This window comes from Cetorhinus maximus, chromosome 33 (genome assembly GCF_964194155.1).
Source record: "Cetorhinus maximus chromosome 33, sCetMax3.hap1.1, whole genome shotgun sequence".
NCBI lineage: Eukaryota > Metazoa > Chordata > Chondrichthyes > Lamniformes > Cetorhinidae > Cetorhinus > Cetorhinus maximus.
This window is the reverse complement of record NC_135911.1, coordinates 12,567,828-12,593,242: the sequence shown is the minus strand read 5'-3', so window position 1 is coordinate 12,593,242 and position 25,415 is coordinate 12,567,828. Positions and strand designations below refer to the sequence as shown.

The 25,415-nt window shown below is 49.5% G+C and overlaps 1 protein-coding gene across 1 annotated transcript in view; it reads left to right on the top strand.

The window, feature by feature from the left end:
• Positions 1 to 19,023, top strand: part of LOC144671565 (V-set domain-containing T-cell activation inhibitor 1-like) — a 53,886-nt gene extending 34,863 nt beyond the window's left edge. The window contains exons 4-6 of the mRNA XM_078533518.1: positions 16,829 to 16,931; positions 17,839 to 17,955; positions 18,235 to 19,023. Of these exons, the coding sequence (XP_078389644.1) occupies positions 16,829 to 16,931; positions 17,839 to 17,955; positions 18,235 to 18,457 (443 nt within the window). The 3' untranslated portion in view covers positions 18,458 to 19,023. The remainder of the gene's footprint in view (positions 1 to 16,828; positions 16,932 to 17,838; positions 17,956 to 18,234) is intronic.
• The last annotated feature ends 6,392 nt before the right edge of the window (positions 19,024 to 25,415 follow it).

Sequence of the window (25,415 nt, the reverse complement as noted above, 5' to 3'; positions counted from 1 at the left end):
ATTGCCTTATCTTGACACCATGGGCAGAGCCTGTATTGTACATTTAAAGGAATTTATTGATGTCAGCCTGGTCACTGGTTTCATTTTGTGGAAAACCTGGGGTTTGATCCCAAGGGGAACAGAACTAAAACTAGCTCCGTTACTCCTGGATAAGAGAAGGCACTTTGTACAGTGACATAGACAGGATTTGATGACACAGGATTTCATATATGCGGCACAGAAACAGGCCATTCAGCCCATCTGCTCCGTGCTGGTGTTTCTGCTCCACACGAGCCTCCTCCCATCTCACCCCATCGCCATATCCTTCTATTCCTTTCTCCCTCATGTGTTTATCCAGCTTCCCCCTTAACTACATCGACACTATTCACTTCGACCACTCCCTGTGGGAGCGAGTTCCACATTCCCCCCCACTCTCTGGGTAAAGACGTTTCTCCGGAATTCCCCATTGGATTTATTAGTGAGGATCTTATATCGATGACCCCTAGTTCTGGTCTCCCCTCCCACCAGAGGAAACACTCCCTCTGTATCCACTCCATCGAAACCTTTCTGAATTTTAAATACCTCGATGAGGTCACCCCCCTCAGCCTTCTCTTTTCTAGAGAACAAAGACCCAGCCTGTCCATCCTGTCCTCATATAAACTCATGTGAGTTTACCCTCACATTTCTGGGATCACCATTGTAAATCTTCCCTCTCCAGTATCTCGATGTCCTTTCTGTAATATGGTGACCAGAACTGCTCGTGGTAATCTCAGTGCAGTGCAACCAAGTTTTGATGCAGGCTTACCGTCACTTCCCTACTTTTCAATTCTATCCCTCCAGAAATAATCCCTAGTTTTTGGTTTGATTTTTGCCTTGCCTTGCTAACCTGCGGGGGCAACTCCCACTGTGTGGTCTTATTTGCACTCTGAAGGTGTTGGTGGAAATCTGCGCACGCAGTTAAATAACTCCCCGTCATTCAGGCTCGAGTGTATAGTCCAAATGCAAGGTTATTACTCAGGCATCAATCGTATAGTGACGATTACAGTTATCGATTCAGACAGCCTGGCTTATTGTAGGCTGGAGCTGATCCGACAAGGTTTCTGTAGATGTTGGACTCCCGACTGTCCTGTGACTTCTGAGCTTAAGGGAGCTGTTCACTGGTATATTGTCTACCTTTTCCGTGTGAGTTATATTACACGGTACCCAGGATGTACGTTGAACTGAGTTGCTTCTCATCCACCCTCCAGAGTTGACATCACCGCTGTCTTGAGGATTTAACTGTTTAAGAAGTGAACACTAGAAAGGGAACAGACCGACCGAGACAACCTCAAATCATTAAATGTTACTGGGTGGGGGGCGCTCCCGATATTCTGGCCAACCCCCAGTATTCGCACCAGATTTGGGGGCACATCCAACGTGTCTCCTGGCAGAAACAGAACGTGCTAGAAAAACTCAGCAGGTTTGTCAGTGCCCTGCGCAGAGAAAAGACAGAGTTAACATTTTAAGTCCGTATGGCTCTTCTCCAGAGCTGAAGAGATGTAGAAATGTGATGGTCAAAGGAAAGAACTGTGGATGCTGGAAATCCAAAACAAAAACAGGAATACCTGGAGAAAGTTTTTCCAGGTAATTGTTTTTGTTTTAGAAATGTGTTGGGTTTTTGTTTGGTTCTGCCGAAGGGTCATGAAGACTCGAAACGTTGACTGATTTCTTCTGCACCGATGCTGCCAGACCTGCTGAGTTTTTCCAGGTAATTCTGTTTTTGTTTTGGTTTTTTTTAATACTGTTTAAGAGAGTGGGGGCTGGGTGGAACAAATTAGAAGGACAGAGATAGGTGAAAACTCAGGTGACATTTGACAAAGATGCGTTGGACACAAGAGAAATGGAGTGCTAATGATTGTGTTAAAGACGAAAGCAGGTGTTAATAATGGCATGAAGGTCAGACATCGGTAGGTGTTAATAGCAGAACAATGGGTCAGTGCCTCTCTGAAAGCAAAACATGGGAACAAATTGCAGACTGGCACTTGGTGGTGGTGGAGGGTGGGGGAAGGGGGGAAAAAATACCTCCTGACAGTTTCTCCTCCCATTGTTCTGGCCAATAACTGATGTTGGCGAAATTCAAACTCTGGAAATCACATTGAGATCTGATTAAATATTGGACCCGAGAGAATTCTAACAATTGGTTAAAGAATTGGTTTCCATACATGGTTGACAGTCCCAGGTGAATGAATATTTAGCCAGAATCTGTTACAATCAGAGTCCAGTTATATTAAGAAACAATGACTGCATTTGTATAGCATTTCTAACATAGTAAAACATCCACAAAGCGCTTCACAGGAGCCTAAATGAGATAGATTTTGACATCGAGCTGCAAAAGGAGATATTAGGACTAAACATCAAGATTCAAAGACATACATTTTCATAAAAGATGAGAGAAAGAGAGAAAGGGGCGGAGTGGTTTAGGGAGGGAATTCCAGAGCTCAGGGTCCCAGGCAGCTGAAGGCACGGCCGCCAATGGTGGAGTGATGGGAATCGGGGGATGGTCAAGAGGCCGGAATTGGAGAAGCGCAGAGATCTCGGAGTGTTGTAGGGGCTGGAGGAGGTTACAGAGATAGGGAGTGTTGTAGGGGCTGGAGGAGGTTACAGAGAGAGGGAGTGTTGTAGGGGCTGGAGGAGTTTACAGAGATAAGGAGTGTTGTAGGGGCTGGAGGAGGTTACAGCGATAGGGAGGGTTGTAGGGGTGGCGGAGGTTACAGAGATAGGGAGGGTTGCAGGGGCGGCGGAGGTTACAGAGATAGGGAGGGTTGTAGGGGCTGGAGGAGGTTACAGAGATAGGGAGTGTTGTAGGGGCTGGAGGAGGTTACAGAGATAGGGAGGGTTGTAGGGGCTGGAGGAAGTTACAGAGATAGGGTGGATTGTAGGGGCTGGAGGAGGTTACAGAGATAGGGTGGGTTATAGGGGCTGGAGGAGGTTACAGAGATAGGGAAGGTTGTAGGGGCTGGAGGAGGTTACAGAGATAGGGAGGGTTGTAGCGGCGGCGGAGGTTACAGAGATAGGGAGGATTGTAGGGGCTGGAGAAGGTTACAGAGATGGGAGTGTTGTAGGGGCGGAGGAGGTTACAGAGATCGGGAGGATTGTAGGGTTTGGAGGAGGTAACAGAGATTGGGAGCGTTGTAGGGGCTGGAGGAGGTTACAGACATAGGGAGGGTTGCAGGGACTGGAGGAGGTTACAGAGATAGGGAGGGTTGTAGTGGCTGGAGGTGTTTACAGGGATAGGGAGTGTTGTAGGGGTCGGATCTTGTTAGAGATAGAGAGGTTTGTAGGGACTGGAGGATGTTACAAAGTTGGTAGGGATGTAATGGTCGGAGGTTGTTACAGAGATAGCGAGGGTTGTAGGGGCAGGAGGGGGTTACAGAGATCGGGAGGGTTGTAGGGACTGGAGGAGGTTATAGAGATAGGGAGGGTTGTAGGGGCTGGAGAAGGTTACAGAAATAGGGGGGGTGGCAGGGGCTGGAGGAGGTTATAGAGATAGGGAGGGTTGTAGAGACTGGAAGAGGTTACAGAGTTGGGAGGGTTTTAGGGCTCTGAGCTTGTTACAGAGATAGGGAGTGTTGTAGGGACTGGAGGAGGTTACAGAGATAGGGAGGGTTGTAGGGGCTGGAGGAGGTTACAGAGATAGGGAGTTTTGTAGGGGCGGAGGGGGTTACAGAGATCGGGAGGGTTCTAGGGCCTGGAGGAGTCAACAGAGATATTGAGGGTAGCAGGGGCTGGAGGAGGTTACAGATATAGGGAGGGTTGTACGGACTGGAGGAGGTTACAGAGATTGGGAGCGTTGTAGGGACTGGAGGAGGTTACAGAGATAGTGACGGTTGTAGGGACTGGAGGAGGTTACAGCGATGGGGAGGGTTGTAGGGGCTGGAGGAGGTTACAGAGATAGGGAGGGTTGTAGGGGTCGGAGGTTGTTACAAAGATAGGGATGGTTGTAGGGACTTGAGGAGGTTACAGAGTTGGGATGGTCGTAGGGATCGGAGGTTATTACAGAGATAGGGAGGGTTTGTCGGGACGAGGAGGTTACAGAGATAGGGAGGTTTGTACGGACTGGAGGTTGGTACAAAGATAGTGAGTGTTGTAGCGACTGGAGGAGGTTACAGAGATAGGGACGGTTGTAGGGGCTGGAGGAAGTTACAGAGATAGTGAGGGTTGTAGGGACTGGAGGAGGTTACCGAGATAGGGAGGATTGCAGGGACTGGAGGAGGTTACAGAGATAGGGAGGGTTGTTGGGGCTGGAGGAGGTTGCAGAGATAGGGAGGGTTGTAAAGCCTGGAGGAGGTTACAGAGATAGGGAGGATTGTAGGGGTTTCGAGGAGGTTACAGAGATCGGGAGGGTTGTAGGGACTGGAGTGGTTTACAGAGATCGGGAGGTTTGCAGGGACTGGAGGGTGTGACAGTGTTGTATCACGGTTGGATTGAGGTATCTCAAGTACAACATTATGTCAAATTTGAATTTCATTGCTCTTTGCGTAATGACCATTTTGAAATGATTTGGAATGTTCATTCAGATTTCTTTCTCTAAAACTATAGTTTATTCATAAAATAATGATCTTGAGAGCTGAAAGGAAGGCAGTTAATGTCTTCAGATTAACTCCTGTGATGTGAACAATGGGATTTGGACACTGAGCAACACTCGGTGAAACTCGGATGGGTGGCTGGGATCCCCTGGGACTGGGATGGGTTCCTCAGCACTGGGATCAGGAGTCTGTGACATTCCTGGGATCAAATAGAACTGGGAATGTCCAAGAACATGGGGAGTAGAGTCATCAGGACTTGGGATTCCAAACTTACATTTCAGGGTCAGTTTTCTGTTCCTGAGTTCCACCTCACATTGTGCACCCCCAGTCTGTGATTTTTCTCCCAAGGGGAGGTGACCAATATCCTGATGTGTTCTCCCAGCATGTGTATGAATGAAAAACATGTGATTCAAAGTGCTGTCCAGCTGCTCTGTGCTTACAAATCTCCAGCACAAGCTGGGTTTAGTTGAAGGCCCTTAATGCCTGAGCTTTAACCTTCTCACAGAAATGAAAGCAGTGAGTTACTGATCAGTGTTTCTTGTAAATCGAGCATCGCAGTGTAACCATGTGAAGCTTGGGATGTAATGTACCAGCAGGGAGGTTATATCTGTGGATAAATACTTTCAATCTTTTCCAGGTAGACTCGTCTGTCCCAGTTTCTGGGTTCCTTGGGGAGCAGGTTGTGCTGCCCTGTACCTACAAAGGGAATGTCCCAGTCTCAGATTTACTGGCATTCTGGGATACAGCCAAGAGTGAAATTTTACACAAGTTCATCGCTAGGAACGACGATTTGACAGAACAAGATCCACGATTCAGAAACAGAACAAACCTGTTCAAAGATCAACTGGGACAAGGCAACTGGTCAGTTCTGATCTCTGACCTCAAGGAGACAGACCAGAACCAGTATATATGTCACATCTACAAGAGAATATCTGCAGATTTTGTAAGGGAGCAAACTGATGTCATCCATCTTTCTGTAACAGGTGAGAGGTTTCTGTTTCAGACATTCTGTATTTAATCTCTGTATGGGTTCGGTAATTCAGTGGTTATGTTACTAGACTAGTAATACAGAGGCCTGGACTAACAATCCAGAGGATGAGAGTTCAAATCCCAGCATGGCACTTCCAGAATTTAAATTCAGTTTATTAAATAAAAATCTGGAAATATAAAGTTAATTGCAATTAAAGTGACCCTGAAGCTGTTGGATTGTTGAAACCCCAACTGGTTGACGAATGGTTCTTTAGGGAAGGAAACCTACTGTCCTTACCCAGTCTGGTCTCTATGTGACTCCAGTCCCACGTTAACCTGGTTGGTTTAGCTGGCCGAGGAGGTCAGAGGGCAGTTCAAAATGAATTGATATCAAACCATTGGAAAGAAATAATAGAATAAAACTGAATCATCACTGGCTTCATCCCAGGCATCGAAACAGGAAACAACACAGACAAATCCAGGCCAGTCGACACAGCAAAGTCCCATCACTAACATCTGAGGACCGGTGTCCAAGTTGGGAGAGCTATCTGGCAGAGTCATACTCACAGAATTAACCCTGAATCCCAGTCTCCTCTATCACCATCCCTGGGTATGTTCTGGCCCACTGGCAGGACAGACCCACCAGATGTGTCGTATACAGCCCAGATGGAGTAGTCCCGGGAATCCTCAACATTGACTCTGAACCCCATGAAGTCTCACAGCTTCAGGTCAAACATGGACCTGGAAACCTCCTGCTGATTATCACCTACTGCCCTCCCTCAGCTGATGAATCAGTACTCCTCCATGCTGAACACCACTTGGAGGAAGCAATGAGGGTGGCAAGGACACAGAATGTACTGAGTGGGGACTTCACTGTCCATCACCAAGGGTGGGTCAGTAATACCATCACTGACCAAGCTGATGGAGCCCTGAAGGACAGAGCTGTCAAACTGGGTGATGGAAGGAGTTAACGGAGCTATCAAGCTGCACTCACTCTCCAGCAACAGGGCTCTGCCGGCTACAGAGAACGGCAGCTGTGCCCCGCCGGCCCAGCTACAGCCCAGTCAACCAGAAACCGGTTTTCGGTGAATAATTTCGGCATGCTGTGCCCGAATACTTCGCTGCACAGGAGGCTGCTAGACAGCCGAGCAGGCAGTTTAACATCTCAGCTGAAAGACAGCACTTCACACAGTTCAGCACTCACTCACTCATTTTGGTATCTCCCCCCACTTCCCCCCACTACCCAGTCGTTTGGGGGGTCCCCGTGCCACAAGGGTTTGATTGTAAATCTGCTGCTGTTCATCCTTGAATTTATTTAGGATTGAGATAGACCGATTTTAACATTCTCATCCTTTTATCAAACATTCTGTGGCCTCACTCCTCCCCATGTGTAACCTCCTTCAGCCCCACAACCCTCAGATCTCTGCACTCCTCCAATTCTGGTGTCTTCAGAATCCCTGATTTTCCATCGCTGCATCATTGGTGGCTGAGCCTTTAGCTGCCTGGGCCCGAACTCTGGAATTCCCTCCCTCAACCTCTGCCTGTCTGTGTCTGTCTCTCTTCCTTACCTCCCAACAACACCATTTGCTCTTTAAAGCCTACTCCACTGCCTGAACCCTTGTGTAGCTTGGTGTCAAATTTTGTTCCATAAGCCCTTGGGTATGTTCTGTTGAAGGTTCTATATAAATGCAACTTGTTGCTGTTCAGTCTCCTCCTACACTTTTCAAACCACCACCCTTTAACCCAGACATTAGATGATTCAGTCACTGGGAAGGCCATCTCGGATTCCCTTCACTCACTCAATATCCACATCTCCGTGCACACCACCTGTCCCCATCTACACCCCTCACAGTGGGAGGAGGGACTATTGCAGGGTTCTCTAACTCTGTCCTCTGGCCCTCCCTCTGTCGGTCAGCACAGCTCCTTTGGAGTGTCCAGCTCTTGACCATTGCCTCCCCTATAAGCCTCCTCTCCTCTACACTCTGTGCTCCATCACCGTTCAGCTCCTGTGACCCATTTTCCAGCTGTCATTGGTACCCAGGATGTTGAGTGTAATTTAATCGGTCTGTGCTCCTGAACGGCTCCTTTACACACTTGTCCAAAGTGGTTGGATTCTTTTAATGTCACCTGAACTCTGCTGGATTTTCTGTCCTAGGAAACAAAATAGACACCAGATCACTCAAAATGGAGCATCTTAAGTTGTCACAGAGGTGATCTGTTCAGATGGATCATGGGGCCTTGTGACAACAGCACCTGAGCATCAGGATGGAGCGGCTGGAGAACTAAACCTTCTGGGGAATGGGACTTTCCAGCACTAACTGAGTTTCCCCAGCACTGAGCCTAAGTCCGGTATATTTTAGTTTTGTCTTTTGTAGATGTTTTTTGCGCCAAACAGTGAGTGGTCATATTTGTCAAAGTTTGTATAAAACTTCTAATGTAAATATTTTCTGAATGTGTCTATACGTTTCTGTCAGGTGTATTTTTTACTTTTCTGCATATTGTTGTTGATGCAAGGTCTAATTAAAGATAAGCTGATGCTGAAATGAGTGGATCTACAGTCTGATGTTTAATGACTCTGGTAGTCACTGCCTGAACAGAGGTCATGCTGTCTGCAGGCAGTAAGTCTCCCGATGTGAGAAGTGAATGAGATTGGCTGAAGACTGGTATCTGTGACTGTGGGAACTTCCGGAGGCCAGGAATGATCATCCAGTCAGCCTTTCTGGTGATTGGGCATTAGGGGAAGGGGAGGTGTGGGGAGAGGGATTGGGAGGGAGGGAGTGTGTGATCTCCCTTCACCTTTCCTGGTGTGGAAGTGGTTTTGGCATGAACAAGCAGAGCAATTCAACTTCTTCAAGGGTGGAGACCCTTACATAGAAACGGAGAGAAAATGCTGGAACATAAATAGTATTCACACTTCGAGATAGCAACTGAATAATGACAGGAATCCAGACTTGTTCCTGAACCTCGTCATGAACAAGTTATATTTTATAATGTTAAAGGTGTTTTATAAATGTCCCAAGGTGTTTCACAGGAACATGCTAAAAGAGAATTTGATACCAAGCCACATCTGGAGATATGAAGTCAGAGGAGGAAAATGAGATCAGTTTTCCAGACCTTGGGACCCAGACAACTGAATTGCAGACACCTTTTAAGGAAAAATTCTCTTTTAATATAAATGTAGTTACATTGCAGCCCCCAAAAACACATATTCTCTTTGGCTGCCAGTTTCTCCTCCAATCTCCATCCTTCTCCACCTGGCTGAACTTGTTCACTGAACCCCTTTAATACAGGAACCAGACTCTGGGTTTATCTGACTGAACCCCTTTAATACAGGAACCAGACTCTGGGTTTATCTGACTGAACCCCTTTAATACAGGAACCAGACTCTGGGTTTATCTGACTGAACCCCTTTAATACAGGAACCAGACTCTGGGTATATCTGACTGAACTCTCTGTTTTTATCTGCTTGTGATTTATCCACCCGCTCTTGGTTGCTACAGGAGGGGATTTTCAGTCCCGAGTCACTGTGGGATTGTTTATTTGGTATATAATTTAGCTGAAAGCCACATATCTCTGGCTGCTCGGATATTTCAGTCTTTGCTGCGGTTTTCTCACTGCAGCGGGTGTTTTTCCTGGTTTATTCAGTGGAGCGGCTGCGCCCAGAAAGAGAGAATGAAACAAACGAGTTGTGGTTAAAGGGAGGGACTGAACGCTCTGTAGTTTTACGTTGTCTCAATTGAGACAGTCACTGAGTCTTTGTCTTTTGTACACTTGCTATTGGCTGATGTATAAACCCAGTGTCCAATCCCCAATCAGAATGGAATGACGACTGAACCGCCTCTTTTGCTGTGATTGGTTAATTCATTTGCTGTTGTTTGTGCCAAGAAACCGAGGGAGGTTCCCGCCCACTGGAGCTGAAACCACCATCTGACGTCAACAGCAGCCTGGACTGTCCCATTGTCACAGTGAGTTAGGGGGGGGGAGTGAGGAATAATGACCCAGCCTCTGTCAGGAAAAGCCAGGGTAAAAGCTGCTTTTATCCTGTGGTGATTGGATTAATTCTACGATCCCGGTGCCGGCTCCCGGGAAACTGTTCACTTCAGCCCCGGGGGGAGAGGGAGGAGAGTCTGGGAATGATCCCTCCCCCCCTGTCTGAATGGAGCCGGACACAGGCCCCGCCTCTTTCCCATTCGGCCCGGTGGATGTGTCGCTCCTGTTGTCCCCCTGTCCCCGGTTCTGAGCGGATCCCTCTCTCGGGGAATGGATGGAAAGGAGCTGCAGGTCCTGTCAGTGTCTCACACCCGGGGGGGGGGGGGGGGAGGGAGGGGGATCCGGGGGGAAACTTTCCTTTATCTTCACCGGGATTTAACTCTTTATCCGGGGGGGGGTGGGAAATGGATGGAAAAGGAGCTGCGGGTCCCTCAGTGAAAACCGGAGCGGGGACCGGGAGTGGGAGCCGGGACCGGGAGTGGGAGCGGGGACCGGGCGGTTCCTCCTGCTGATACCGGATTAAACTGTCAGGTTTGCAGCGGGAACAGGATCAGCAAAAAAACGACATCGAGAGAAAATGGCCGCAGCAAATGTGGAGATTCTGATTGACAGGGCATCCCGGCAGCTGATTGGATCTGGATTGTGTTGGGCGGGGTGAACTCTGATTGACATGGCGGCGTAGCAGCTGATTGGATCCCGATGTGTTGGGCGGGGTTAACGCTGATTGACCGGGCGACGTGGCAGCAGATTGGATCCTGATTTGTGCTGGGCGGGGTGAACGCTGATTGACAGGGCGGCGTATCAGCTGATTGGATCCTGATTTGTGCTGGGCGGGGTTAACGCTGATTGACAGAGCGACATAGCAGCTGGTGAAAAAGCCACAGTCATGAGGATGTTCAGTGCGTCTCGGACACTGAACCAAGACCAACTGCAACTAAATGGAGTCATGAATGTGTTTTTGCTACTGAAGTAAACTCAATCACAACAATGAGGATGTTCCAGTTTATCTTGAAGTGTGGGTGCCATTAAGTCTTGTGTCATGAGGCCACACAGACAGTGAAACATGTTCTGAATCATAGCGACACGAGGAGAGACCCCCAACCAGCAGTTCAATGTATCTCAGACAGGTAAGTTCCAGTTTCAGTTTTCTCCCATCACTTCAAGATGATTCCAACATTAAAGACAGACCTGTGTTTATATTGCATCTTTCCTGGTAATCTACAGCTCTGCTAGGGATGTTGGTTGATGGCCAAATAAACCAGGAGGAAGTCACCTATTCCACTTCCAGTACTGGCTGTAGGATCACTTACATCCATGGGAGAGGGCAAAAGGAACCCTCAGTTTAATGTCTCGACTAAAAGACAGAACTTCCAATAGTGCAGCACTCCCTCAGTGCCACAGTGGGAATGTCAGCATTTTTTTGAGCTCAGGTCTGTGGTGTGGGTTTTGAACCTCACTGTTCAGGGACAGGGACGTGCTGTCTTTTGGACAGGACGTTGAACCATAGGATCATATATGTTTCAGTCAAGTTGTGTCTCAGTCTAAAATCCAGCAGATACATGCCTAATGTGTCCAGCTTTTCCTCATAAGACAACCAATACATTCCAGGTATTAGTCTGGTAAACCTTCTCTGAACTGCTTCCAACACATTTACATCCTTCCTTAAACTGGAGCATAACCTCCCTATTATATTCAGTTCACCTCACTTTGTCTTCGCTTTCCTAATTACTTGCTGTACCTGCATACTAGCCTTTTGTGATTCATGCACTAGGACACTCAGATCCCTCCATCTAAGCTCTGCAATCTCTCACTACTTAGATAATATGCTTTTTCCTTTTTCCAGCCAAAATGGACAGTTCACATTTGCCCACATTATACTCCATTTGCCAGATCTTTGCTCAATCACTTAAGCTATCTATGTCCCCTTCACAACTTACTTCATCAGCAAATTTAGCAGCCATACCTCCTGTCTCTTCATCCAAGTCATTTATATAAATTGTGAAAAGTTGAGGCCCCAGCACTAATCCCTGTGGCACACCACTTGTTTCATCCCACCCATTTATTAATGTGGCAATCACCTTGATAAAAACAATTGCTAGTTAAACAGGTGATGGCCATTGATTATCCCATCTAAATAGAATAGAAAGATACGGCTGGAACACTGTGTGGTAGCATTGAGGAGTTATCTTGAAAAATAAACCAGCTTGAACTAAAGGGCCACAGCCTGGATTAATTCCATCAGGCCCCAAGGATTTGTCAGCCCACAACTCTTAACAATTTTTTCACTACCGTTTCATTGGTGATTGTAATTTTCCTGAGTTCCTCTCTCCCTTTTCCTGATTTACAGCTATTTCTGGGATGTTACTTGTATCCCCCGTAGTGAAGACTGATACAAAATCTGTTCAATTCATCTGCCATCTCCTTACTTCCCATTATTAATTCCCCAGACTCGTTTTCTATAGGACCAATGCTCACTCTGTTAATTCTTTTCTTATTTAGGTATCTATAGGAACTCTGGCTATCTCTATTCATATTTCTAACTAGCTTTCTCTCAGACTCTAATTTTTCCTTCCTTATTAACCTGTTTGTCATTCTTTGTTCTCTATATTCTGCCCAATCTTCTGAGCTGCCACCCATCTTTGCGCAATTATGATTTTTCTTGAAGTTTGATACTGTCTTTAACTCTTTTAGTTATCCATGTGTGGTGTGTCCTCCCCTCGGAATTTTTCTTTCTCATTGGAATGTATTTATTTTGTGTATTCTGAAATGTCCCTTCAAATATGTGCCACTGCATCTCTACTGACCTATCCCTTAGCCTTATTTTCCAGTTCACTTTAACTAGCTCTGTTTTCATTCCCAAATAACTGCCCGTATTTAAGTTTAAAATACTAGCCTTGGACCCACTCTTCTCTCCCTCAAACTGAATGTAAACTTCAATCATATTATGATCACTGCCACCTAAGGGTGTCTTCACTATGAGGATATCAATTTATCCTATCTTGTTGCACAATACCAGGTCTAATATAGCCTGCTCTGTGGTTGGCTCCGGAACATGCTGTTCTCAGAAACTATCCCAAAAACGTTCTATGAACTCCTCATCTAGGCTACCTTTGCCCATCTGATTTTCTTTCCAGTCTATATGTGGATTAAAATGTCCCCATGTGCCTTTCTGACAAGCTCCCATTATTTCCTCCTTTAAATTCCATCCTACTGTGTGGTCACTGTTAGGGAGCCTGTACACCACTCCCACAAATGACTTCTTGCCTTTATCATTTCTCATCTCGACCCACACCGTTTCTACATCCTGGTTTCCTGAATTTAGCACAATAGTGAGGGATGACCTATTACTGCAATTAATTAACAGAGCCACCCCTCCACCTTTTCCTAGCTTCCTGTCCATCTTAAATTTCATGAGCCCTTTAATATTCAGGTCCCAATCTGTCATCCTGCAGCTATGTCTCTAACGTGGTCATGTGATCAGACCTGGAGGAGTACATCCAACCAGAGCTGGTGTTCCAGCTGCCCTTTAGTGTGATGTTACCCACGCTCACTATTTGAGTAAATAAATGGATGACTGCCTTTAGATCTACAGTGTGAGTGGTGACTGAAAATCGTGCAACATAGGAGTTCATTCAGCCCATCGTGCTGCCTCTGAGGAAGAGCTACTCAATTAATCCCAGTCCCCTTCTCTTTTCCCACAGTTCTGCAGATTTCTTTCCCCATTCAGGTGTTTATCCAACTTTCAAAAACTTTAATTGAAAGAGCATTTTTAGCCTTGTTAAATCTCAACTTTGGAGCTTCATAAAACCAGATTTGGCCCTGAGCCACATTAGGAACAGGTGACCAAAAGCTCAGTCAGAGGTCGGTTTTAAGGCTCATCTTCAACAAGGACAGACAGCGTCGAAGAGGTTTAGAGAGGGAGTCCCAGAGCTTAGCGCCCAGGCAGCTGAAGGCACGGCCGCCATTAGTGGAGCGATGGAAAACGGGGGATGCTCCAGGGGCTTGAATTGGAGGAGCGCAGAGATCTCAGAGGGTTGTAGTGAAGGTTGCAGGTTACAATGACAGGGAGGGGCTGGAAGACAGTGGAGAGATGGGGAGGATTTGAGGGGTTGGAGAAAGTTAGAGATAAGGATGGTCGGAGGGACAAGAGGTTACAGAGATAGGGAGGCAATGAAAGGATTAGTAAGCAAGGATGAGAATATTAAAATTGAGACATTACTGGACCGGAGGCTAATGTATGTCAGTGAGCAACATGGGGGTGATGTGTGAAAGGGACTTGGTGTGGGTGTTAGGATATGATGGCAGCAGAGTTTTGGATGGGCTGGAGATTAGAGGGTGGAATGTGGGACACTGCCCAGGAGAACATTGGAATAGTTGAGTCTGGAAGTAATAAACGCAGACATGAGGGCTTCAGCAGTAGATTAGCTGAATGGGGGGAGATGCTTAAGTTAAATAGTGGATCTAATTCGCATTTGAGCTGTAACGTTTTCTATTCCAGTTTGTCGAACCCCAGACCCAAGTGTAACTCCTGCAGTTGATCATCATAACCAACACAACACAACCGAAGGTAATACCGTGTGAAATTTTATAATGTTAGATGAGGGGTCAGCTGTGGTTCAGTGGCTTCAACATTCACCTGAGTCAGGTGGTCATGGGGCCAAATCCCCCTCCAATAGACATGGGGAAAATTGAGCACAACACCTCCTAGGGTAGTGCCAGAGGGCGCGGTGCCACTCCCTCTGGCTTCTCCCTGAGGGGCCATCTTTTTTATGGGATGAGAAACCCAGGTTGCCATTTGCCTTCTCTGGTGGATGTACATGATCCCAAATCTCTAGCACAAGCTGGGTTTAGTTGAAGGCCCTTAATGCCTGAGCTTTAACCTTCCCACAGAAATGAAAGCAGTGGTTTACTGGTCAGTGCTTCTTGTAAATCAAGCATCGCAGTGTAACCATGTGAAGCTTGGGATGTAATGTACCAGCAGGGAGGTTATATCTGTGGATAAATACTTTCAATCTTTCCCTGGTGACTCGCCTGTGCCAGTTTCTGGGCTCCTTGGGGAGCAGCTTGTGCTGCCCTGTACCTACAAACGCAATGTCCCAGTCTCAGATTTACTGGTAATTTGGGGGACATCTCAGCATGAACATTTACACAAGTTCATCACTGGGAATGACGATTTGACAGGACAAGACCCATGGTTCAGAAACAGAACAAAACTGTTCAAAGATCAACTGGAACTGGGCAGCTGGTTGGTTCTGATCTCTGACCTCAGGAAGTCTGACATGAACCAGTATCAGTGTCAGATTTACAGGAACACGAGTGTGGGCTATTGTTGGGAGCAAACTGATCTTGGTCATCTCTCTAAGAGGTGAGAGGTTTCTGTTTCAGGTATTCTGTATTTAATCTCTGTATGGGTTCGGTCGTTCAGTGGTTATGTTACTAGACTAGTAATACAGAGGCCTGGACTAATAATCCAGAGGATGAGAGTTCAAATCCCTCCATGGCACTTCCAGAATTTAAATTCAGTTTATTAAATAAAAATCTGGAAATATAAAGTTGGTTCCAATAAAAGTGACCCTGAAGCTGTTGGATTGTTGTAAAACCCCCACTGGTTGACGAATGTCCCTTTGGGAAGGAAACCTGCTATCCTTACCCAGTCTGGTCTCTATGTGACTCCAGTCCCACAGTAACCTGGTTGACTTTTAACTGTCCTCTGACTTGCTCGGCCACTTCAATCAGAATCAAACCATGAGAAAAAAAGAGACTAAAATTGAACAGATCACTGGATGTGACCCAGTTATGGAATCAGGAAACAACCAAGACCCACCCAGCCCAGTGGACTCTGCAATATCCCCTCACTAACATCTGGGGACTATCTGGTGTCCATGCTGGGAGAGCTGGGTGATATAGTCATACTCACTGATGGAAGGAGTTAACAGTGTTATCAAGCTGCCCTCCCTCAGCTGATGAATCAGTACTCCTGCATGTTGAATGCCACTTGGAGGAAGCACTGAGGGTAGCGAGGACACAGAATGTACTGAGTGGGGACTTCACTGTCCATCACCAAGGGTGGGTCAGTAATACCATCACTGACCAAGCTGATGGAGCCCTGAAGGACAGAGCTGTCAAACTGGGTGATGGAAGGAGTTAACGGAGCTATCAAGCTGCACTCACTCTCCAGCAAAGAGCTCTATCCATCTCCAGATGTTGGGGAGGTGGGGCCCATCACACCTCTCAGGCAGCCTTTACAAGACCCAGTGCACTTGCCTTGAAAGTGTATCCCACTAGACCCAGGATCCTGGGGGGATTCTCTCCACAGGGGGATGTAGGCTGCTGGGAATGATCCTGCTCAGGGTAACTCTGGAAAACTTCCATTCTAACCCCCCCCACACTTAATGCAATCCTGTTGGATTTTTCACTTTGCCGACCCTGTTCCTGATCCTTCCCGATCAGTTTGACCCAAATCCCGTTCCTCCCAGGATGTGTTTCCCTAAAGCCCGATAGAGTCTTTGAACATTTCTGCAGTTTGTTTCACACACAATACTAAACACATGTTGTTTTCTTTAGAACACACACAGGTACCAGGTAAATCTGTTTCTAAACTACTGCATGTGTTTTCAGCTCTTACATTTGAACATGCTGCAGAGACAGGTAGTAACATTAGAATGTTTGAAATGCTGTGTGATATTTCACCATAGAATGATTCTGTGAGAGTGAGTGGTGTGGGTCACTGTTACCTGTAACTGGCCCTTAAACTACTTGGAATTGTTATTTCTGTTTTTTGAATCTCACCTTCCTGTCCCTCAGATACAGAACTGAGGATTCCTGCTTCTCACTAGCATTAGTGTCTCTGGAATCCTGTGTGGAAAGTCTTGGTACAATTTTAACCGAACCCTCCTATTGGGAAACTGACGGGATTGTGTGTAACACTGGTTGAAGTCAATGGGGAGTAATATTGACCTGGGTGTAAATCAGTGTTCCACCCAATCCCGTGGCTTTCCTTTCCTGATTTAATTAAAATTCCCGCTCTATTTCAGCGGACTGTTGGGTTTAACTGGAGGGAGGTTGCTGCTGGTCAGTGTCCAGTTATGTCGATTGGAAAGCATGTATCCACCACATTGTGGGACAGTGTGTGTGTGCACGGAGCTGTGGGGTGGCCTGGTGTGTGTGTGATTATTGGTATCTAACCTCCCACGTCCCCCCAGGACTAGAATTAACCAGGGATCTGTTTGTACTGTGGTTGGTTCTGAAACACTAGGTGCTGAAGGTCTCTGCTGTTAGTTTTCTTAGTGTGTCCCAGTCTGTTAATGTCTTCATTCTGTCCATAGATTCTGGACTCTGTACTAGAGCAAGAGTGGGATTGGGAATCGGAATTCCTGTTCTTCTTGTTGCTGTAATTGTGGTTTGGATATTCCAAACACGGCAAAGATGGTGAGTTCTAGAATGTTCCACGGCTCCCATTGTTAATTCCAGTTTAGTTTTATTACATTTAGTGTTGTGGAAATGTTGTATACAGCGATACACTTTGAGCTGTGTGGGATGTTTCAATGCTGCATTATCCAGTCACTTCCAGCTTGTTATCACCCTATAGCTGCTGAACTGATGGTGAAGAGCAGAAATGTGCGGCTCCCTCTATCACACAGTTAATAGACACTCGCCGAATCTCTGTACCAAACAACTCACCAACTGACATCCAAAATCCCCTTGTCCCTTCTCCTCTGACTTTTCTCCACCCTCTGATCCTTGCTCTGTTCCCCAGTCACTGACTCCATCCCCTCCCTGTCCATTGAAGCTGAACCAGATCTGAATTTCTGACCCCATATCCTCTGCATCACTAAGACCACCTCCCTCCAGCTCTGTGACATCCCCTGTCTCTGACCCTGTATCAGCTCATCTGCCGCTCACACCCTGCACCATGTCATTGTTAGCACCCACATTGACTACTCCAATGCTCCCTGAGCCAGATACCCATCATGGACCCTCTGTCAACTTCAGCTCATCGAAAACTCTGCTGCTCCATATCCTGTTCACCCACCACACCCTCTGCTCACTCACCTACATTCATCTTCATCCCCCTGTTCAAATTCCTCTATGGCCTCAGCCCCTCCCTACCCCTTTTAACTCCTCCTGTGCCGACAGACTTTGAGCTGCCTGTGCTCATCTATCTGGCCTCTTGACCATCCCCTGATTTCCATCACTGCACCAGACTCTCTAACTCTGTCCTCTGACTCTCCATCGCGATATTTCTGTGTCTGTTAACCTGTTTGGTCACTGCTGGATTGGGCTTGAGCACGTCAAGGAATATCCTGTCCATCTGTGGCTCCTCTCAATCCTTCAGGATCAGTCTGGAGAGTCCGGACACTCCCAACCTCCTCGTGTCTGATCTGATCCCCATCATCTTCAGCTCAGTGTTAACCGAGATCCTCATCAATTCTTCTTCTTCTCCAATATTGAGGTGAGCTGGCATTTTTCTATTTGTCTGGTGCCTCGGTCAGCACAGCTCCTGTGGAGTGTCCAGCTCTTGACCATTGCCTCCCCTATGAGCCTCCTCTCCTCTACACTCTGTGCTCCATCACCGTGCAGCTCCTGTGACCCATTTTCCAGCTGCTATTGGTACCCAGGATGTTGAGTGTAATTTAATCGGTCTGTGCTCCTGAACGGCTCCTTTACACACTTGTCCAAAGTGTTGGATTCTTTTAATGTCACCTGAACTCTGCTGGTTTTTCTCTCCTAGGAATCGACACTCGAACAATCGAAATGAAGCATCTAAGGATGTCCCTTTGACAGAGGTGACCTGTCCAGATGAAACACGGGGCCTTGTGACAACAGCACCTGAGCATCAGGATGGAGCAGCTGGAGAACAAAACCTTCTGGGGAACAGGACTGTCCAGCACCGACTGAGTTTCCCCAGCACTGAGCCTGTGTCAGGGAGGGGAAAATCAGCCCAGAATGGATGATTGTTACATATGAACGTATAGACCTCTGCGCTGTGGAGGCTCCCCCCCCAACACCACCACTGCCCTGCGGGTGCCAGCCCTCCCACCCCATCACTCTCTCTCCCCCCACCCACAATGAGGCACCATGGACTACGTGCTGAGGGATGTATTAGAGCTTGGGGGCAGCCGCCACAAAGGCGCAATGGGGAAAGGTCACCGTCTAAGACCTTTCAGCTACAGTGCACCGAGGGGCTGGGGATTGTATAGACCCCTCGGGCTGTACGATTCAGACGGAAAGTATACAGTGAACACTAAATATATCATCATTGTATTGAAGCACCTCAGAGTGTTAACATGATGTATGTCGATAAAGTGAATAGCTTTGCACTGTCTGACTCTCTGTAATGACCATATTGAGATGTCTGTAATATTGACTCCATTGAAATACCTCATGTCCTGTGTGGAAAAGTGGAATATGATTGCATTTTTTGTGATGGCCATTTCGAAATGCCTTGTAATGTTTTTTCAAATATTTTATGAAAGTATATTGTTCCAAATAAAAATTTTGTATTTTATACCTTCAAAATGAAGTCAAAACAGGTCTGTGGGTCTGGATTTTTAATTTCATATGTTTCCCAGTTGGAGGAGATTCTGATCCTCCAGACAACCCTCAGAGAGAAATTTCTCATTTCTGTCTTAAATGGGCAACCTCTTATTTTTAAACCATGAGCCCCAAGTTCTAGATTCTCCCACAAGAGGAAACATCCTCTCCACATCCACCCTGTCAAGACCCCTCAGGATCTTACTCTTCGAGTCTGTCCAACCCACCCATTCCAGGTATTGGTCTGGTAAACCTTCTCTGAACTGCTTCCAACGCATTTACGTCCTTTCTTAAATAAGGAGACCATTCAGTGCTTCCTTGTGGAAATCATAGTTCAGGATTGAAATCAGAATCACTTCCCACTGACCGTGAGTCCTTGTCAGCAACTTGTCATCAGTGAGTCTGAGATGATAATTTCAGAATGTCCAAATCAACAGGAGATCAGGAAAAGGAATTGACCAATTTGGTATTTTAGGGACATTTATTTATTACACTCAATGAGTTCAATAATGTATTGGTACTTACAATTATATTTTGGACACTATTAAGTTTATACAAAAGTTCCCTGCCTTCCATGATCTTTACTGTCATCAGTGTAGAACATGATCTTGGAGAGTTTCCCAATGCAGCTGCAGTTGGTGGCTTTGGCTTGGTGGGTGCGGGGGGTGGGATTATGAGGTTCGGGACTCTCCCTGGATGAACATCCTGTGTCACCAGCTGCTCTCCTTTGGTGGCTCAGGTCAATTCTTCCACAGGACCTCCACGCCTAGAATCGGGGAGAGATTGGTGCCTTCTCTCCACCCAGAAACTGAACTGGACTAGCCATATAAACACTGTGGCTTCAAGAGCAGGACAGGGGTTGGGAATCCTGCGGCAAGTAACTCACCTCCTGACTCCCCAAAGTCTGTCCACCATCTACAAGGCACAAGTCAGGAGTCTCTGATGGAAACTCTCCACTTGCCCTGGATGAGTGTAGCTCCCACAACACTCAAGAAGCTTGACACCATCCAGGACAAAGCAGCCCGCTTGATGGCACCCCTTTTACAAATATTCACTCTCTCCACCACCGACACACATTTGCAGCAGTATGTACCATCTACAAGATGCACTGGAGAAACTCTGTAACCTCTTCCAACCCCGTATAACCCTCCCTATCCTTGTAACCTCCTGCAGCCCCTACAACTGTCCCTATCCCTTTAACCTCCTCCAGCCCTACAAACCTCCCTATCTCTTTAACCTCTTCCAACCCCCTATAACTCTCCCTATCTCTGTAAACTCTTCCAACCCCTATAACCCTTCCTATCTCTATAACCTCCTCCAGCCCCTGCAACCCTCCCTATCTTTGTAACCTCCTCCAGCCCCTACAACGTCCCTATCTCTGTAACCTCCTCCAGCCCCTACAACTGTCCCTATCCCTTTAACCTCCTCCAGCCCATACAAACCTCCCTATCTCTTTAACCTCTGCCAACCCCCTATAACCCTCCCTATCTCAGTAAACTCTTCCAACCCTTATAACCCTCTCTATCTCTGTAACTTCCTCCAGCTTCTGTAACCCTCCCTATCTCTGTAACCTCTTCCAGCCCCAACAACCCTCCAAAATCTCTGCGCTCCTTTCAGCCCCTTGAGCATCCCCCGATTTCCATCGCTCCAACATTGGCGGCCGTGCCTTCAGCTGCCTGAGGCCCTAAACTCTGGAATTCCCTTCCTAATCCTCTATCTCCCTTCCTTTAAGATGCCCCTTAAAAACTTCATTGTCTAAGCTTTTAGCCCCTAGTATCTGCTTAGGTGGCTCTGGATCAACTTTTGACTCATTTACAAAACCCTGATGTGCATAGGGGCACTTTTTTGCAGTATTAATGGCGCTATATAAATGCAAGTTGTTTTTTGTTGTTGTTCCTGTATTAAAGGAGTTCAGTCATTAGATGGCGCTGCTCATCCAAATTTAAAACTGAGCAGCGGCGCCACCAGGTGGGCAAAGGGCGGTATTGCAGAGACAACTTCAGCAACTTTCAAAACAGAGACTTGCATTTCTCTGGCGCCTTCACCTTCCCAGGATGGCTAAAGCTTTTCACAGCCAATTAAATACTTTTCCAAAAGTATGTTCGCTGTAGTAATGTAGGAAACGTGGCGGCCAATTTTCGGACAGCAAGCTCCCACAAACATCAATGTGATAATGACCCAGATCATGTTTTTTTAGTGATGTTGGTTGAGGGCTAAATATTGGCCCCAGGACACAGGGGAGACCTTCCCCCTGCTCTTCTTCCAAATAGTGGCTGTGGGATCTTTTACACGCACTAAGGAGGCAGATTGGGATCTTGGTTTAAAATTTCACCTGAAGGCCAGCATCTCCTTTGGCACCGACCCTCCGATAGCGCGGCACCCCCTCAGTGTTGATGGGGGGGAAGCGGGTTTGGAGAGGGACCGGGAGGTAGGGGGCTGGTTGGAGAGGAGCCAGGGTCATGGGGTGGGGAGAGGAAGCAAGGGCAGATGGCGGGGGAGAAGAGAAGGAGTGGGTGGAGGGGAGAGAGGGAGTAGGGGGGGGGTGAGAGGGAATGGGGGGGGAAAGAGGGAGTGGGGGGGGAAGGGAGGGAGTGGGGGAGAAGAGAGGGAGTTGGGGAAAGGGAGGGAGTTGGGGGAAGAGAGGGAGTTGGGGAAAGGTGGGAGTTGGGGGAAGAGAGGGAGTTGGGGTGAAGTGAGGGAGTGGGGGGAAGAGAGGGAGTGGGGGGGCAGAGGGAGTGGGGGGGGAAGAGAGGGAGTGGGGGGGAAGAGAGGGAGTGGGGGGAAGAAAGGGGATGAGGGTGAAGAGAGGGAGTGGGGGGGAAGAGAGGGAGTTGGGGGAAGAGAAGGAGTGGAGGAAGAGGGGGAGTGAGGGAAGAAGGGTTGTGGGGGTGAAGAGAGGGAGTGGGGGGGAAGAGAGGGAGTTGGGGGAAGAGAGGGAGTGGAGGAAGAGGGGGAGTGGGGGAAGACGGCTGTGGGGGTGAAGAGAGGGAGTGGGGGGGGAAGAGAGGGAGTGGGGGGGAAGGGAGGGAGTTGGGGGAAGAGACGGAGTTGGGGGAAGAGAGGGAGTGGGGCGGAGAGAGGGAGTGGGGGGAAGAGAGGGAGTGGGGGGTAAGTGAGGGAGTGGGGGGGGAAGAGAGGGAGTGGGGGTGAAGAGAGGGAGTGGGGGGGAAGAGAGGGAGTGGGGGGAAGAGACGGAGTGGGGGGAAGAGAGGGAGTGGGGGTGAAGAGAGGGAGTGGGGGGGAAGAGAGGGAGTGGGGGGAAGAGAGGGAGTGGGGGTGAAGAGAGGGAGTGGGGGGGAAGAGAGGGAGTGGAGGAAGAGGGGGAGTGGGGGAAGAGAGGGAGTGGGGGAAGAGAGGGAGTGGGGGGGAAGAGAGGGAGTGGGGGGAAGGGAGGGTGTTGGGGGAAGAGAGGGAGTTGGGGGAAGAGAGGGAGTGGGGGAGAAGAGATGGAGTTTGAGGGGAAGAGAGGGAGTTGGGGGAAGAGATGGAGCGGAGGAAGAGGGGGAGTGAGGGAAGAGGGGCTGTGGGGGTGAAGAGAGGGAGTGGGGGGGAAGAGAGGGAGTGGGGGGAAGAGACGGAGTGGGGGGGTAGAGAGGGAGTTGGGGGAAGAGAGGGAGTGGAGGAAGAGGGGGAGTGGGGGAAGACGGGCTGTGGGGGTGAAGAGAGGGAGTGGGGGGGGAAGAGAGGGAGTGGGGGGGAAGGGAGGGAGTTGGGGGAAGAGACGGAGTTGGGGGAAGAGAGGGAGTGGGGCGGAGAGAGGGAGTGGGGGGAAGAGAGGGAGTGGGGGGGAAGTGAGGGAGTGGGGGGGGAAGAGAGGGAGTGGGGGTGAAGAGAGGGAGTGGGGGGGAAGAGAGGGAGTGGGGGGAAGAGACGGAGTGGGGGGAAGAGAGGGAGTGGGGGTGAAGAGAGGGAGTGGGGGGGAAGAGAGGGAGTGGGGGGAAGAGATGGAGCGGAGGAAGAGGGGGAGTGAGGGAAGAGGGGCTGTGGGGGTGAAGAGAGGGAGTGGGGGGGAAGAGAGGGAGTGGGGGGAAGAGACGGAGTGGGGGGAAGAGAGGGAGTGGGGGTGAAGAGAGGGAGTGGGGGGGAAGAGAGGGAGTGGGGGGAAGAGAGGGAGTGGGGGGGAAGTGAGGGAGTGGGGGGGGACGAGAGGGAGTTGGGGTGAAGAGAGGGAGTGGGGGGGAAGAGAGGGAGTGGGGGGAAGAGAGGGAGTGGGAGGAAGAGACGGAGTGGGGGTAAGAGAGGGAGTGGGGGTAAGAGAGGGCGTGGGGGGGGAAGAGAGGGAGTGGGGGGGAAGGGAGGGAGTGGGGGGGAAGGGAGAGAGTGGGGGGGAAGAGAGGGAGTGGGGGGGAAGAGAGGGAGTGAGGGGGGGAAAGAGGGAGTGGGGGGTGAAGAGAGGGAGTGGGGGGGAAGAGAGGGAGTGGGGGGGGGAAAGAGGGAGTTGGGGGGAAGAGAGGGAGTGGGGGTAAGAGAGGGCGTGGGGGGGGAAGAGAGGGAGTGGGGGGGAAGGGAGGGAGTGGGGGGGAAGGGAGAGAGTGGGGGGGAAGAGAGGGAGTGGGGGGGAAGAGAGGGAGTGAGGGGGGGAAAGAGGGAGTGGGGGGTGAAGAGAGGGAGTGGGGGGGAAGAGAGGGAGTGGGGGGGGGGAAAGAGGGAGTTGGGGGGAAGAGAGGGAGTGGGGGTAAGAGAGGGAGTGGGGGGGGAAGAGAGGGAGTGGGGGGGAAGTGAGGGAGTGGGTTGGAAGGGAGGGAGTGGGGGGATGAGAGGGAGTGGGGGGAAGAGAGGGAGTGGGGGGGAAGAGAGGGAGTGGGGGGGTGAAGAGAGGGAGTGGGGGAAGAGGGGGAGTAGGGGGGAAGAGAGGGAGTGGGGGGGAAGAGGGGGATTGGGGTGAAGAGCGGGAGTGGGGGGGAAGAGAAGGAGTGGGGGGAAGAGAGTGAGTGGGGGGGAGAGAGGGAGTGGGGGGGAAGAGGGGGAGTGGAGACTCTCTGTAATGACCATATTGAGATGTCTGTAATATTGATTCCATTGAAATACCTCATGACCTTTTTGGAAAAGTGGAATATGATTGGCCATCACAAAACATGCATTTTGAAATGCCCCCTCAGTACTGACCCTCCGACAGCACGGAGCCCCCTCAGTACTGACCCTCCGACAGCGCGGAGCCCCCTCAGTACTGACCCTCCGACAGCGCGGAGCCCCCTCAGTGTCGACCCTCCGACAGCGCGGAGCCCCCTCAGTACTGACCCTCCGACAGCGCAGAGCCCCCTCAGTACTGACCCTCCGACAGCGCGGAGCCCCCTCAGTACTGACCCTCCGACAGCGCGGAGCCCCCTCAGTGTCGACCCTCCGACAGCGTGTAGCCCCCTCAGTACTGACCCTCCGACAGCGCGGAGCCCCCTCAGTACTGACCCTCCGACAGCGCGGAGCCCCCTCAGTACTGACCCTCCGACAGCGCGGAGCCCCCTCAGTGTCGACCCTCCGACAATGCCGAGCCCCCCCAGTGTCGACCCTCCGACAGCGCGGAGCCCCCTCAGTGTCGACCCTCCGACAGAGCGGAGCCCCCTCACTGTCGACCCTCCGACAGCGCGGAGCCCCCTCAGTGTCGACCCTCCGACAGCGCGGAGCCCCCTCAGTGTCGACCCTCCGACAGCGCGGAGCCCCCTCAGTGTCGACCCTCCGACAGAGCGGAGCCCCCTCACTGTCGACCCTCCGACAGCGCGGAGCCCCCTCAGTGTCGACCCTCCGACAGCGCGGAGCCCCCTCAGTGTCGACCCTCCGACAGCGCGGAACCCCCTCAGTACTGACCCTCCGACAGCGCGGAGCCCGCTCAGTACTGAACCTCCGACAGGAGAATGTGTTAATAGCAGAACGAGGGTTTGCAGTCGGTGAAAGAACAACATGGAAGAAGTGACAGATGATCCTTTGGGGTGGGGCGAGGGGACAATGGAAGCAAGAAGGATAGCAAGTGGGGTAAAAAAGGGGATAAATCAATGAATAAAAATGAGCTAAAACAATAAAAGCACTTTCATGACTGGAAGTTGTTGAAGTCCATGTTAAGTCTGCTGTTTCTCCAGTTTGCTGTTCTGCTTTGGTGGCTCGGGTCAATTCTTCCACAAGTCCTCCAACCCTGGAATTGGGGAGAAATTGGTGCCTTCTCTCCACCCAGAAACTGAACTGGAATAGCATATAAACACTGTGGCTACAAGAGCAGGCCAGGGGCTGGGAATCCTGCGGTGAGTAACTCACCTCCTGACTCCTCAAAGCCTGTCCACCATCTTCAAGGCACAAGTCAGGAGTCTCTGATGGAATATTCCCCACTTGCCCTGGATGAGTGCAGCTCCCACAACACTCAAGAAGCTCAACACAATCCAGGACAAAGCAGCC